Below are 15215 nucleotides of genomic sequence, written 5' to 3'. Positions count from 1 at the left end.
ACAGATCCTTAAAAAAAAAACCAAAAAAAAAAAACCTCTGCAGAAGCTTACATCAGAGCTTCCAATCAGAGAAGCATACAGAGGGGTGTTATACTCCTCTAGATCAGTTTAATAATTAAAAACCAAACTCTGAAGAGCTCCCAATGTTATTATCCAGTGAAATAACATACTCCTTCACATTTCCCTGTAATTATGGTATCAATTTGGCAAGGACATTTCAGGTAAAAGCAGCCCAGAGAAAGGGGCTAATAGATGAAGGACCAGATTGTTCCAGTCCGAGAAAGAAGTCTTTTCTGCTGGAATTCTGTATCTTCCTCCCAGTGGGTAGCATCAAGAGCACCACAAGTCTACCTGCCTATCCAGGCCTGGGAGACTCAGGGCAGAAGAGAATGGTTAAATAATATTTGCAATGCCATCTCCTCCAAATGCACTAGTTTGCTGGGCTAGACCAAAGTTAGAGTAGCTTCCAGTTCTGTTTTGGGAGAAAGGCCTTATGAGATTATAGCCAAGAATACCACTCCTCCCTTGCAGAAGACAGCATTCTCCTGCATGAGGGGAGTTCTGGAGTTCTGTGAACTGGGCCTGGTTACTCACCTGCTAAAATTAAGTCACAGTCTCTTTCCAAGAATGGTAGCATGCAAAAAGACCCCAAATTTTCATTGTCCCTGTATCACACTCTGCTATTCAAGTTTCTAGCACTTTCCCATGCTGACTTTAGACTCAGCTGTTTGACTTGTTTGGGCAATACAATGAGGCAGAAGTGAGAGGATACAAAACTGAACTAGTGTCAAGAAATCTCATGTGTTTCCCTATGTTCTCTTGCACCTCTGCCAATTCCATGAGAACCTACCTAGGTTAACTCGCTAAATTATGCTAGACACATGAAATGAAGCCAGTTTGTGCCAGGCAAAGCCAGCCTAAAAAGCCACCAGCAGTACATATAAGAAAACCCAAGAACGATCAGCAGAGCCACCTAATCATACCAGCGGACATAGGCCCCGAGCATAAATATGTATTGTTGTAAACCATGTATGTGGTTGTGTGTTCCACAGCATTACTGCAGCAGCAGATAACTGATACAGCAAGTAGCCAATTAAATCCAGTTATTTATTTATTTTTCATTTTTGCCCTAGTTAATTTTTAAATTTTTTTCTATTTAAAAAAAAATTAATGGTTCACTTCTGCCATAGTTTCCCCCGAAAATATTGACTTCTGTTAAGAATGCTCAAGGGCAAGCAGAACAAATAATGTAAAAAATGAATGTGAAAATTCAAAACACTCACAAGTTTGGCGATAGCTAGTCATCTTCATTGCCGTGAACATGTAACATGTTCATATCACCACAAGGACCAAGGAGCCCCGGGTAAAATATTTATTTCATTCCCTCTTATGGACTAGGCACAAGGCCTAGTGAATGGGATTGTGTGGGAGGGAACTGGCTGGCACTGATCTCCACGCACCAGACACAGCAATTCTTGAAAAAGAGAAAGACAGGTCTGCAAGCTCCACACTCAGCAGCTCATGCCCAGCCTGAGTGAGTAATTGTTGAAACAGAAGGTGCATGTATGTATCTCGGGGGACCTCACCTGCCCACAAGTAAGGGCACACTACCTTGTTGGCGCATCTTCATGGTCCTTATCCTTATTGCCTCTCCACGAACCCGCCCTTCACAGAAGTAAGCACCATTGATTTTACTGGCCTTCTCTCTCTTCCAGACAACCTTTTTAGCCCATTCTCTGGTCACATCTTGAGTTACTTCCAGTGGTTCTTGGTGCTGGTTCATTAAGGCTTCGAAGTCCCTTCCTATGGTGATGGGCTCATGGGGGTGCCATCCAGAGGCAATGCAGGTGAGGGATGTCTCAGCATCAGACACAAGAGGTAGGGAATTGATCAAGATCAGGTCCATGGCACCATCCACTGTTCCTAAAAGGAAAGAAGAAACAAAATGTATGATTAAAATTGGCCCAACAGGGTAAATATGCTTAGAAAATCTGGTCTAAAAATAGTTGTGTGGACAGACTTTCTAAAATGCTGCTCTTGGACCTTCCTGGTGGTGCAAGGGGTTAAGTCTCAGCACTATGAAGCTATGGCAGACACTGCAGCACAAGTTCGATCCTAGGTCAGGGAAGTGATCCACATGGCACAGCAGACTTCTCCTGTCTTGCCTGCTGCTCCCCCCAGCAGTGTATTTCAGTGGATCTGCCTGTTCTACTCCCCTGTCTCTGGTGAATCCTCTCACCACCGCCACCCCCCACCCCCAGCATCTTTGGCCTACACCCCAGCTCTTATATTCATAAATAGATAAATTTTTTAAATTAAAAAATAAAATAAAATAAAATACTGCTCATATCATGTGCCTCTCTTTCCAGACCCAAAACTCTTTGCCATGGCATCAACACCCTTTATCACCTAATCCCTACTAACTACTGTGCACCCTTGCTGTGGTCAACTATCATTTTTCTCTGTTCCAGAACAAGTCATACATTATCTCTACCCAGTATAGTGCCTGAGACAGTCATCCAGTGAACAAATTCATGACAATGGCATTGTTATTAATTTTACTGATTAGTAATTACCATTAATTATTATCATTACTTATTCATCAGTTAATGAAAACATGGTAGGTACTACCAGATTATAAGATATTCTAATGAAATGCAGACATTGTATGCTAACTTTAGAGACTAGTCATAATCAAAAAATTGCCAATTCCAAATTATATTATATAAAATGAGAAAAGGACTGAGTGAATCTGCATTTCACTTTGAGCTCATCTTTAAAATGAGTAAGACAATCTAAGGCCTTCCTCGTGGGTTTCTTATGAGGATTAAGTGAGATAAAGTATGTAACTTGCCAAGTACTGTGTCTGCTATATATGGGAGAGTTAATAACCATTGTTTCATCTCCCTTAACTGTTTCCTAAGAATCAAGCCACAAATCTCAATCCTCTTTAATGTAAAAACAAAATTCCACTTGGACTTTAAAATGCATCCATAAATTATAAAGAACATTTTAAAAAAGAAAATCCTCATTTAAATTTCTCAGTATCTCTTTATATTTCTCTCTCTCTCTCTCTCTCTCTCTCTCTCTCTCTGATTTCCATTTTCTAAGATGAGCACATGAAATCTGCCTATTCTCTCTCCTTGCTGAATGTGGATGGAGTATGTTCTTGACTCCAATGATGGTTATAGAATTTGTTGTTAATAGCACTGCCAATGCTTGATGAATACAGGGATATTCTGAGGATGATCCTACCAGAAGCTACATTTTTATCTGATACACTAGAAGAATTTTAAAGGTAAGTTCTAATGTAAGTGGGAGTTACATTTTTTTAAAGATTTATTTATTCATGCATACAAGAACTGGGGTACAGGCCAGAGGTGCAGGAGGATGAGAGGATTCACCAGAGACAGAGCGGGGACCAGAACAGGCAGACTGACTGAAATACACCACTGAGGGGAGCAGTGGGCGAGACAGGAGAGGTCTGACGCGCCATGTGGGTTGCTCCCTGGCCAGCTGGGACCAAACCCGCACTGCAGCGGCTGCGGACATCCTCACAGGGCTGCACTCAACTGCCTGCACCACCAGGGAGGCCCCACATTTTTTTTTTCTTATAATGGCAATTCAGTACATGGCATCAACAGAGGAAATCTTGCCCAGAATGAGTTTCCAAGTCTGACCCTAAATAAAATATCTGACTCTAGCCTCATGGGGAACTTTAAGTCCTGTACAGAGGGTCTTATCCTAGAGCTTAGGATAAGAAAAACATTATCACAGGGGATGAGCGAGGAAATCTAACAGTGAAATTACAGCCTCCAAAAATAACATGGGTGCACAGCGCTCCCACCCCATGCATATGTGGCCCTTCCTCCCACATTCAGTCATTCCAGGCATGTTCCCAGAGAGAGTCATCAGCAGGAAGGAAACACTATAATTCTTTCAGCTCCAGTTCAATCCAATCCCATTTCTAGGGCCAGTTGAGTGACTTGCCAAAACCAAGGGATCTACTCTGAACTCACTGAACTACACCGGCCCTGGCCATTTAATGACTTTAGGAAATAATAAAAAATGCAGTTGATTTGAAAAGACAATCATGCTTCATCTGTGATTGTTCCTAGGTATAGATCTGGTTGCTTTTTCAATTTGTTCCTCTCACTTCTCTCCCTTTCCTCTCCGTGATATAAAAATTGTGTACTCTGAGCATCTGGACATGACTTTACTTTGCAATCCTTAGTCAGCATGCCATTTATAGTTCTCTGTCTTTGGTGATGTCATTTACAGTAAAAATGTCAGATGGACTTTGTATATGAGTCAGGGCTATAAGAAGACATACCTACCAGGTTCCTAGGATAGATCTTAAAAATCATCTGCTTAGTTTTCCAAAACAGGAATTCTTCCTGTATTTCTTTGTATATAAGGAATTTCTGGGGCCTCCCCTGGTGGCACAGCAGTTGAGCACTGGGCTGCGAAGCTGCCCACAGCCTCTGCAGCGCTGGTTCGATCCCTGGCCACAGCAAGGGTCCCACATGGTGCACAGACCTTGCCTGCCATGCCAGCTGCTCCCTCAGCAGTGTATTTCGTCAGTCTGCCTGTTCTGTTCCCTGCTCTGGCTCTGGTGAATTCTCTCACCCTCCCGCACTTCTGACTGTACCTAGTGCTTGTATAAATAAATAAATCTTTAAAATATATATATATATATATATATATATATATATATATATATATATATAAGGAATTTCTGGAAGGTGATAGTTGAAATAAGAGCAAGGATGACCTGGAGGAGAACTTGGTAGTAGGGGCTAATGATGGGAGGAAGACTTTTCACTGTATACTTATGTCTACTGATTTTTGAATCATTTAAATATTACTGCACATAAAAATTAAATGTAAAAAAGTAAATGTCATCGCCCTTCCCTTTGAAAGGTGAATTTGGAAGGGAAACCAAGTGTCATAGAAATATGCATGTCTCTTACCCATATCCCTACACCCACTCCAAATCTCCTTGGATTGCAACCAAATAATGCATTTTCTCTCATTTTTTTTGAAAGTATCATTTTGTATTTTTTAAAAGATTTATTTATGCATACAGGAACTGGGATGTAGGCCAGAGGTGCGGGGAGCGGGGGAAGGGAAAACAGGCAGTTCTACTTAAACACACTGCTGAGAGGAGCAGCGGAAGAAACAGCAGAGGACTCCTGCGCCACATGTGGGCCAGCTCCCTGGCCTGGGATCGAACCCAGGTTGTCAAGGTGATAGTGCCCTGACTTAACACCACCAGGAAGACCCCCATTTTCTCTCATTCTTTTTGGACTAATAAAAGGAAACATGATATCGTTCTACAACACTTAAAAAAAACAACAACCATGGATTAAAATTTAAGAAAATGGTGAGAGTGGGTGGCCAAATTTGGCCTTTTAAGGAGAACAGAAGAAAGGAGGCCATACTGCAGTGGGGCAGCTGTGAAAGGGCCGTGCTGCTGACACCAAAAGGTCTGACTACATCTGCGTGGCTGTGCCACCCAAGCAATCTGCTCTGAGGGTCAGTTTTCTAAGGATAATTGCCAAAAGAAAGATTCTGTTTCACCACTTCTTGCACTACACTCTCTAATCACATTGGTGTTGAGTTGTTTCACCATCTCCATAGTCTGAGGGGGTCTGATCAAATTTGTTCATTAGTTCAACTTACACTTCTATCATCAACGCTGGGAGTTTTCTGTGAATAAGATGCATATTGAATTTCATATGTTTCACATGTTTGAGGGATTGATACTATTTTTCTTTAGCAAATATCTGGCAGAGACTTTTCAATATTTGCAGGAAAGTGTGTATTCTTTGTAAGGAAATACTTGCTGTCATGGCATAGCATTCACTGAGTTAACAAGTGGTTTTTCATCACAAATGAAGCATAACAATATCCTTAAATGCTTTGCTCATTATATTTTTTAATGTGCTGTACTAAACACCTAATCTTCCACAGTAATGTTTCCTCACCAAATACCACTGTGGTGAGCTTAGAGTATTGTTCAAATCTTTTTTTTACATTTAGATTTTTTTTAAATGTATTTATTTTTAACTGAGGTGACATAAGGACATCAGGTCTTGCCACAGTAGTGTGTCCACAACCAAATCACCTATAATATATTGAGTACTGCTTTAAATGACCCATTAACTAAGACACAGAAATATCTTTCTTTAAAAATAGTCAGAAATATGGGGCTTCCCTGGTGGCACAAGGGGTTAAACACAGCACTATGAAGCAATCCACAGCCTCTGCAACACGAGTTCCATCCCCGGCCAGCCAGGGAGCAACCCACATGGCACAGCAGACCTCTCCTATCTCACCCCTCAGCAGTGTGTTTCAGTCTGCCTGTTCTGTTCCCCACTCTGTCTCTGGTGAATCCTCTCACCCCCCTGTACCTCTGGCCTGTACCCCAGCTCTTGTATGCATAAATAAATAAATCTTTAAAAAAAAGTCAGAAATAATTGCAGACCTAAATTAACATATACGTGGCAGAACTAAAGTGAATTAGGAATTAGACAGAACTATGTTTTTCTAACTGTGTCTCATGAAGTTAATTCATTTGTCATTTTGTGGTGGAGATGAAATCAACAGAGTGGATTCTAGATATGCCCACATTCATATCTATTCTCACTAAGCTGCTCTGCTTTCATCTGTTTTTCACAGTTGAATTTCATATCACTTTTCATTTGGGGAAAAAATGATTTTGCTTAAATCAAAACATAAAACTTTCTAAGTCATCACTTTTAACTGATTTTTTTTACAGATGAAGAAAATAAAAGATTAAATATGGATATCAATAAAGATACATTCCATTGCATCACAACATGCTTACTCCAAATTAGCCCATTATTCCACTCACACACCCCCCACCCCGCCACACTCGAGTTCACCACAGCTGCAGACAGTCAAGTTCTAACTAACCCAGCCCCCTGATCTTCCAAGCACTGCAGGCTAAGAAGAAAAAGCAGGGTAATTTATTACGTAACAATTACTGAGGCCCATAGAAAAAAGACTGCCCCTGTACTTCTTATCTCAGACTTGTAGTGATGAGTGGAGTGTCACTAGAATGTGTTTGGAATAAGGTATCATGTCTTCAGAAGAACGGTCTCTATGGTTTCTTGATCTTTGGTATTGATGACATTTAAAATTTTTCCAAGGTATTTTTGGTTATCTCACTTACCTCATCTTTGTAACAGCAGTAGATATCTTATAGCTCTAAATATTTAATGCTGGATTGAGCACTACCTTAGCCAAAAGCAATGTTGAAAGCAGGGCATTGGCAGTGAAATGAAAAGGTCTTAGCTAAAGCATTTCTGGAATCAAGGTCCTGGCACTGAGCTGAAGAAGCAAAGCCAGCCCCAGTATACTTGGTAGAACAGTTTGGATTTTAGTTTAGTTTTTCCTTTTCTGGACAACATAAAGAAATATTTTGAAAAAACACTCACAAATAAAAAGAAAAAGGGGTGGAAAGAGAAAAATACTAAGTCAGTTACAGTTCCACTTGTCCATTCATTGAACAAATTCATTGGGTACCTCCCCTATAGAGCAATTGGCTCTATAGGCCCAACAGAAAAAAGTAACCCAACAGATATGATCAACCCTCATGTAGCTTACAGGCAAAGGTGAAAAACAGGTATGGGGAGAAAAAAAAACTCAACAAAATGTAACACTGGATCCATGATAGGTCCCATGACAGAATTACAAGGTGCTTTGAAAGAGTATAATGGTGAACTTAGACTTGGTTGGGGAAGGGGGAGGGGGTTTGTGGATCAGGTAAGTCTCTCTGAGGAAGTGACACCTAACTCCCTTGAAGGGAAGTTAAAATCATGCAGGATAAGTGAAAAGGATGTGAGAAGATAGACACGCCTTCCCTAAAAGGGTAAAGACTGTGTATGGTTTTGAAGAACAAGTATGTGTTTAATAGGATGCGCTTCTAAAATGTCCTTTCTTAAATCTATGCTAAATTTGGCATTAATCTCTTTTTATTAGAGCCTAGGGACCACTGGTGTCATTTCTACGTGCCAACCCTATGTAAATGTATTTTTAATATCTTCTCTGCCTTTTTTGTCTCTCCTGAAGAAATCCACTTCCAGGCATGCTTCCAATGCTTTCATCTTTGTTGTTGTTGTTCTCCGTGATATTTTTATGCATGTAGTAAGTCTGAGCAATAACTTCATCCTCAAGTTTCCTTCCAAGAAGATATTGTGTAAGTAACAAGAAGATAACAAAATGCACAAGACTGGAAATAATTAAAGGAAGTGGCTAACTTTTTCATTGTAATGTTGGGAGTTTGGAGGTACACAAGGACATCCTTAAAGTGACTAGGCTGTATCTCTCACACAACAAACTGTTCTCACACAAGATTTGTGCCAACTCAGTGTGCCCAAAGAGGTATGCCCATTTCCTATCCCTGCAGTCCAGCCAAATAGAACCCTTGTGTCTCTCTGCGGGCAACCTCGACCCACCTTCAAATACCAGAAATTTTCCATCCAGGATAAATAACACATGTTCTAGTTAGAATTAGCACAGGTCAGTTGTCAGGAAGTTTTTTATTTCTAGGGAATAGGCAGAGCCTCCATAAAGTGAGACTTCATTAAGTATCAGCCACATGTGTCAACTTAGCTGCAGATTCTGTTCTGTATGGTATGGGTGGAGGTAAGCACCAGACCATCAAGTCAAGGATTGTTTGAACTGGAAGGGGCTTCAGACATTGTCTGATACCAGTCTCACCCTTTCTAAAGGGCTAACAGAAGTCCGTAGAAGAGAGACTGCTTGGTGGCCACACAGAAAGGGAAGGCTTTCCACAGAGGCAGCCTTCAAGTGACCATTTCTCTCCAGTGCCCTTTCTACTACCTGTAGTAGCAGAGCAAATAAACAAATCTTTTTTTTTAAGATTTATTTATCTATGCATACAAGAGTTGGGGTACAGGCCAGAGATTAAGGGGGTGAGAGGACTCACCAGAGACAGAGTGGGGAACAGAATAGGCAGACTGACTGAAATACACTGCTGAGGGGAGCAACGGGCAAGACAGGAGAGGTCTGTTGTGCCATGTGGGTAGCTCCCTGGCCAGCCAGGGATCGAATTCATATTGCAGAGGCTGTGGATTGCCTCATAGTGTGGTGCTTAACCCCTTGTGCCACCAGGGAGGCCCATAAACAAATCTTTAATGTGAAGATATTTGGCGTGTTTACAAATGTGTCAGAATGGTACCTAGAGCTTGTGAGAAACAGGGGCAAGAGAGAACAGACATTGAGGAGAGGTGGTCAAAAATCTGGAAAGGGTACAGGATAGAGATTGGGAATACCCAAGAGTGAGGTCTGCCCAGCTCATAAATCTCCCAAAGCTTACAATGCTGCTTTAGAATCTTTCCTAACTACTTGACCCCAAGAGAGGGATGTACCCTAATTGGACCATGTTTATCCAGTGCCAGGAAAGCAATCTGCTGTGAGAGGAACCTGTCTTTGGAACAGGCCATCTTCTCTTTCTAAGCTCGCCACCCACCCTGATCCAGATACCTACTGAGTTCCTATCTGCTCTATGCTGTCCGAACACGTACATGCTCATTCTTACATCCAAATATTTCTATTATCTAAGAGAGAATTAAACAAAATTATTTAACTTCTCAGTCCCTCTTTTTCAGCTCCCAATAGAGAAGGAAATTTTATTGACTTGCTTGCACACACACCAGAAAAAAAACAAACAAACAAAAAAAAAAACAAGTTCTCAGTGACAACCCACTGAGAACTATTTAAAGAGCAAACCAAAGAAATGAAACTATAATGAACACAGTTCAGGATCATAGCTGCTAAGAGGAGATGATGGAAAGAAGCTAACATTCCTAGCAGGCCTCAGATTATATCATGTAGGGAAGAAAGCTAACATTTTTTTTATTATATACAACACACTAGGTGCTATGTTGGATATGTTGCAAACATTGTCCACTGGAATTCTCACAATAATTTTTAAGGAAAGTATTTAGAATCTATTTTTAGGTTTAAAAATGACACTCTGATGTTAAGTTCCATGCCTAAGGTCACACATGTAGAAAAACAGAATCTGAGCCCATTTCTCACTGATAAGCCCCATGATGACCCATTATGCTTCATTCTGAGCACCGTGAGAGACGTCTGTTTTGCCTTTTGGTTACCATCATAGGCCTAACAATTAGAAAAATCCCAGGCAGATAATAGGTGTTCAGCAAGTCCTGACAAGTGAATAAATGGGTCAGTAAATAAAACTGGTATTCTGTGATTGAATTCATTCAATAAGTGATGACTTAATAAGTATTAAGAGTTGGATTTGGTGCTGCATTCTGTGAAGAAAGAATAAAATATGGGGGCCTGCCTGGTGGTGCAAGGGATTGAGACAGCACTATGAAGCTATCCACAGCCTCTGCAGCAGGAGTTTGATGCCCCGCTGGCCAGGGAGCAACCCACATGGTGCAGCAGACTTCTCCTGACTCATCACTAGCCCACTGCTCCCCTCAGCAGTGTATTTCGGTCAGTCTGCCTGTTCTGTTCCCCACTCTGTCTCTGGCGAATCCCCCTATCGACACCCCCCACCCCGCCTCTGGTCTATACCCCAGTTCTTGTGTGCATAAATAAATTTTTTTTTAAAAAGAAATATAATATGGTTTCTGCATTACAGTTTGATCACCTAAAGGCATGAATATACCCAAAGCCATAAAGGAAAATACGAGTAATCTCACCATAGAAAACATCAAAACTACTACACAACAGAAGAACTGGTGTCAAATTGCCAAGTGGGAAAAATATTGTTATATACAAATTTAGACTTAATATGTATAATATATAAGTTATATAAATCATTAACAATCTATAGAAAAAGAAATGCAAATAGACAACTTTGGTAGATTGAAAAACAATGGTCGCAAAGCTTGTCTTTCTTCCCATTGAGAAGGGAGTCTGCTTCTCTACACTTTGCATCCAGGCTCAGCCATGGGACTGTCCTTGATCAATGTAGTATGCAAATGTGACACAGAGGTTTTCAAAGTGCTGTCCCACTGGACTTGCCCTCTCCAGCTGTTCTCTGGAACCCTAAGACCACCATGAGAAGAAACCCAGTCCAACATGCTGGGGAGGAGAGAACACAGAGTAGCCATGTGACACTCCTGCTGAGGTCCAACATACCAACTGCCACACACATATGTGAACCTTCCCCCAGGCCATCCAGTCCTAGGCAAACCATCAGCTGACCAGAGAAAATAGTCAGTCCAGCTTGGACCAAAGAACTTATCCACTGACCTACAGAAATGACAAGATACAATAAGTGTTTGTTGTTTTAACAAATCCCAAAATACATACTAATATATAGGACATATTAGTTGTTTATCAAATTGACACAAAGACCAGAGAGGGTCTATTATAGTATGTAGTGCTGGCAAGTAAACAGGAAGATATATGTAGGTGGAGGGAGATGTCATTAGTAGAATATTTTTGCAAGATACGTTTGTGATGTCTACAATAATTGCAGTTACATAAAAGCTACCCAATTCCTCACTTCTATGCCAGGCACTGTTCTAAGTGTGCGACACATAGTAATTCACTTAATTCACATAGAAATCTTGCATCTAACTTCATTTTATAGAAAAGGAAAGGTAAAGAGAGGTTAACTACTTGGTCATTGCCACATAGGTAACTGGTGATAGAACTAAAATCCTAATTTAGGCAGACTGCTTTCAAAATTCATCCTTTCAACAATGAGACCATACTCACGTTATACCAGTTTATATAAAAACATATTTTTCAAGAATTTAGTGAAGAAATGTTGCTCTTTTCAATAACTGGAACAACTGGACATCCCAATGTTAAAAAAAAAAAAAAGCCCTGAATTAAAACCTCATCCTACATAAAACTTATCAGAAAATATATCATTTAAAACATAAAATTATAAAATTTGTGGGACACGGGAGAAAAATCTTCATAATGTTGGGTTAGGCCTGAGTTTTGGGCTGTTAACACCAAAATTGTGATCCCTAAAGAAAAAAATTGATGAATTGGATTTTATCAGAATTTAAAACTTTGATCTATGGAAGATAATCTTTAAATAAAAAGACAAACTACAGACCAGGAGAAAAATTTGCAAATCACATTTCTGACAACTTGTATCCAGAATACATTTAACAAAAAATACCTCTCAAAACTAAACAATAAGAAAACAATGCAATTTTTTTAAAATGGGCAAAAGATTCAAGACATTTCCCCAAAGCAGCACACAGATGGATGGGAAAGAAGTGCACATAAAGATCTTAAATATCACTATCCTTAGAGAAATACTAATTAAAACCTCAAAGAGATGCTATCCACATATTAGAATAACTAAAACACAAAACAAAAACTGCTAATAGGGGCCTCCCTGGTGGTGCAACAGGTTAAGTCTCAGCGCTATGAGGCTATCAGTAGCCGCTGCAGCACCAGTTCGATCCCCGGCCAGGGAGGTGACCCACATGGCACAGCAGACCTCTCCTGGCTCGCCCGCTGCTCCCCTCAGCAGTGTATTTCAGTCAGTCTGCCTGTTCTGTTCCCCACTCTGTCTCTGGTGAATCCTCTCACTCCCCGCATCTGTGGCCTGTACCCCAGTTCTTGTATGCATAAATAAATATTTAAAAAAATAAAAAAAAAACTGCTAATACAAAGTCTTAGGTAAAACACATAATATGTGTGATTCCGCTTATGGTGATAGTGGAAAATGGATGGCCCACTTTTTTATAAGTTAAATATTTACTAACCCATTTACCCAGCAGTCCCACTCCTAGTTATCTACCCAATATAAAAGAAAATGTGTGTTTGTACAATGAATGGGATAACATCTCTATTCACAATCACCCAAAGCTGAAGCACCCAAATGTCCTTCAATAGGTCTGAATGTATAAACAAACTGGTTATCCAGGCAAGGAATAAATTACTTAAGCTTCCAACAACATGACATCATGCTGAATAAGAAAGACCCAGTCTCAGAAGGCTACATATTTTATGAGTCTATTTAAAGGACATTCTGAAAAAGGCAAGCCCAGAGGGACGAGAATAGAGAAGTGGTTGATAGGGACAAGGAGAGAGTGACTTAACCACAAAGGACAGCACAAAAAGTATTTTGGTGAGTGATGGAATGTTCTGTATTCCACTGTGATAGGTGCATGAGTACATGAATCTGATCATGGCTACGTGAATGCATATATGCTTTAATATTCATAGGGGACCTCCCTGGTGGCGCAGGGGATTAGGACGCAGCCTATGAAGCTATCTGCAGCACGAGTTTGATTCCCGGCCAGGGAGCTGCCCACATGGCACAGCAGACCTCTCCTGTCTCACCCGCTGCTCCCCTCAGCAGTGTATTTCAATCAGTCTGTCTGTTCTGTTCCCCACTCTGTCTCTGGTGAATTCTCTCATCCCCCACCACCACCTCTGGCCCGTACCCCAGCTCTTGTATGCATAATAAATCTTTTAAAAAATAAATAAAATGCATAGAGCTCTACATACACACTAAATATACTGTATTTAATATTAAAATTTTAACATACACAGGGGAGAGAAGAGCATAAGGGACAGGGGAGATGGATCACAGGTGCTTTGGTGGTGGGAGAACTATGGGTCAACACACCTGAGGGGAGAAATCAAATACTGTCCAAAAATTAATGATGTTAAAAAATAAATATTTAAAAATTTAATAAAAACATCTTTCACAAGTACCACTGAACATATACAAGGATGTGGCAACAATAGTCACTGCAGCATATAACCACAAACTGGAAACACGAAGTTTAAGTTCTGGAACATAGCTAGGCAAATGATGGTTTATACATATAATAGAATATTATAAATTGCATGGAATTATGTCTGTGGTATAGTAAGTGGAGAAAACAAGATGCAGAACACTACACATGTCATTTTTTTTTGCCAAAATATAAAGAAAAGCCTAGAAGTCATAAACCAATCTGATAATAGTGGTACCTCTGGCTAACGCAGTTGCCCGGCTTAGGGATAAAAGATGGGGGGTGGCAGGGAGAAGGAGGTATTCACTGATTGCTTTGCATTCTTATTTTTGCTTTTCTCATGTAATTTTAAAATAAAGGGTTTTATTTGTAGAAAAGCAATGCAACTAATTAATCTAATGCAGCGCTCTAATTACTGACATATCTGTCTCCTTCCTTAGACTGTGAGCTCCCTGCAGAATAGGACTGACTCCCCAGCATCAAGCATGATGTGTTGACAGACTCTACATATTTTAAATATATTGAAGTTGAAGAATTCAACAGTAAAGTAGTACATTGTAACTCAGGTAACTATTTGCTGAATTCCTAATTGTCCGGCACCATCAACAGGACAGTCGAGTAGTTAAGATCTATGGTCCTGACATTCCGCCTCATTTTACTCATCTGTGAAATGGGGAATGAATCTTGGACTTCATGTAAAGAGTTATTTGTATTAGCATGGCATGAAGCCAGTTTGATGAAGTGAATCTGTATGTGAGCCCCAGGGGGATTTGTTTAGGTCATCTTGGAATGAAGGTACCCACAGAAGGAAGAACTACTAAAGACTTTGTGTCCTGCTGTGCCCACCCTCCCTCACCTTCCAACCCACATGGGCAGGAAACAGGTGGATCATGAGCTAAGGAAGATTCCCTGTGTTTCCTTCCAAAGTCTTTTGATTCTTGCCCCCTTTCTTACAGGACTGACCTTAACAGGAAATCTCTGCACATGCAAGTGATTCTAGAAAAGTTTCACAACCAACTTGGTGGTGTGGTGGCAGCCTCCGGGCTACTGAGAAATGTACATAAGCTATTGTCCTTCCAAATCTTAAATGGATTATTTCTGCTATTGGGAGTCAGCTATTTGGGAACCAGTTTGTCTGGTTATATTCCCACCCCTCTGTTAAAAAAAAAAATCCTGTATCATTTCAAACTACAGATACATTTGACAGAATTACAACTGAACTTTGTCAATTTTTCCCTTAAGAAACTGCAGGCCTGAACATCTCCAGAGGTGCTAGTCTATGTGTCGTTGTTAATAAATAGGGCTTTTGAAATCCTCTTTCAGAGGCAGAATGAGAAACCCTGGGTGTGACCCTAGATAGTATAATTCCCTGTACCCTTTCCAAGCCCCGCATCTATTCCAGTGCAATCACATCATCCCAAACACTCTGTGGGTCCTTTTTTTTTTTTTTTAATGATTTATTTA

The 15215-nt window shown here is 40.4% G+C and overlaps 1 protein-coding gene across 2 annotated transcripts in view; it reads right to left on the bottom strand.

Moving 5' to 3' along the window:
• Positions 1-15215, bottom strand: part of TEK (TEK receptor tyrosine kinase) — a 105946-nt gene that overhangs the window by 58041 nt on the left and 32690 nt on the right. For both annotated transcript variants that reach the window (XM_054689624.1, XM_054689625.1), the window contains exon 2: positions 1612-1923. In XM_054689624.1, coding sequence (XP_054545599.1) covers positions 1612-1906 — 295 coding nt within the window. In that variant the 5' untranslated portion in view covers positions 1907-1923. The remainder of the gene's footprint in view (positions 1-1611; positions 1924-15215) is intronic.

Source organism: Talpa occidentalis, unplaced genomic scaffold (genome assembly GCF_014898055.3).
Source record: "Talpa occidentalis isolate TD23 unplaced genomic scaffold, MPIMG_talOcc4v2.1 talOcc4.7, whole genome shotgun sequence".
NCBI lineage: Eukaryota > Metazoa > Chordata > Mammalia > Eulipotyphla > Talpidae > Talpa > Talpa occidentalis.
Note: the sequence above shows the minus strand (reverse complement) of the source record. Positions and strands in the feature narration are given on the sequence as shown.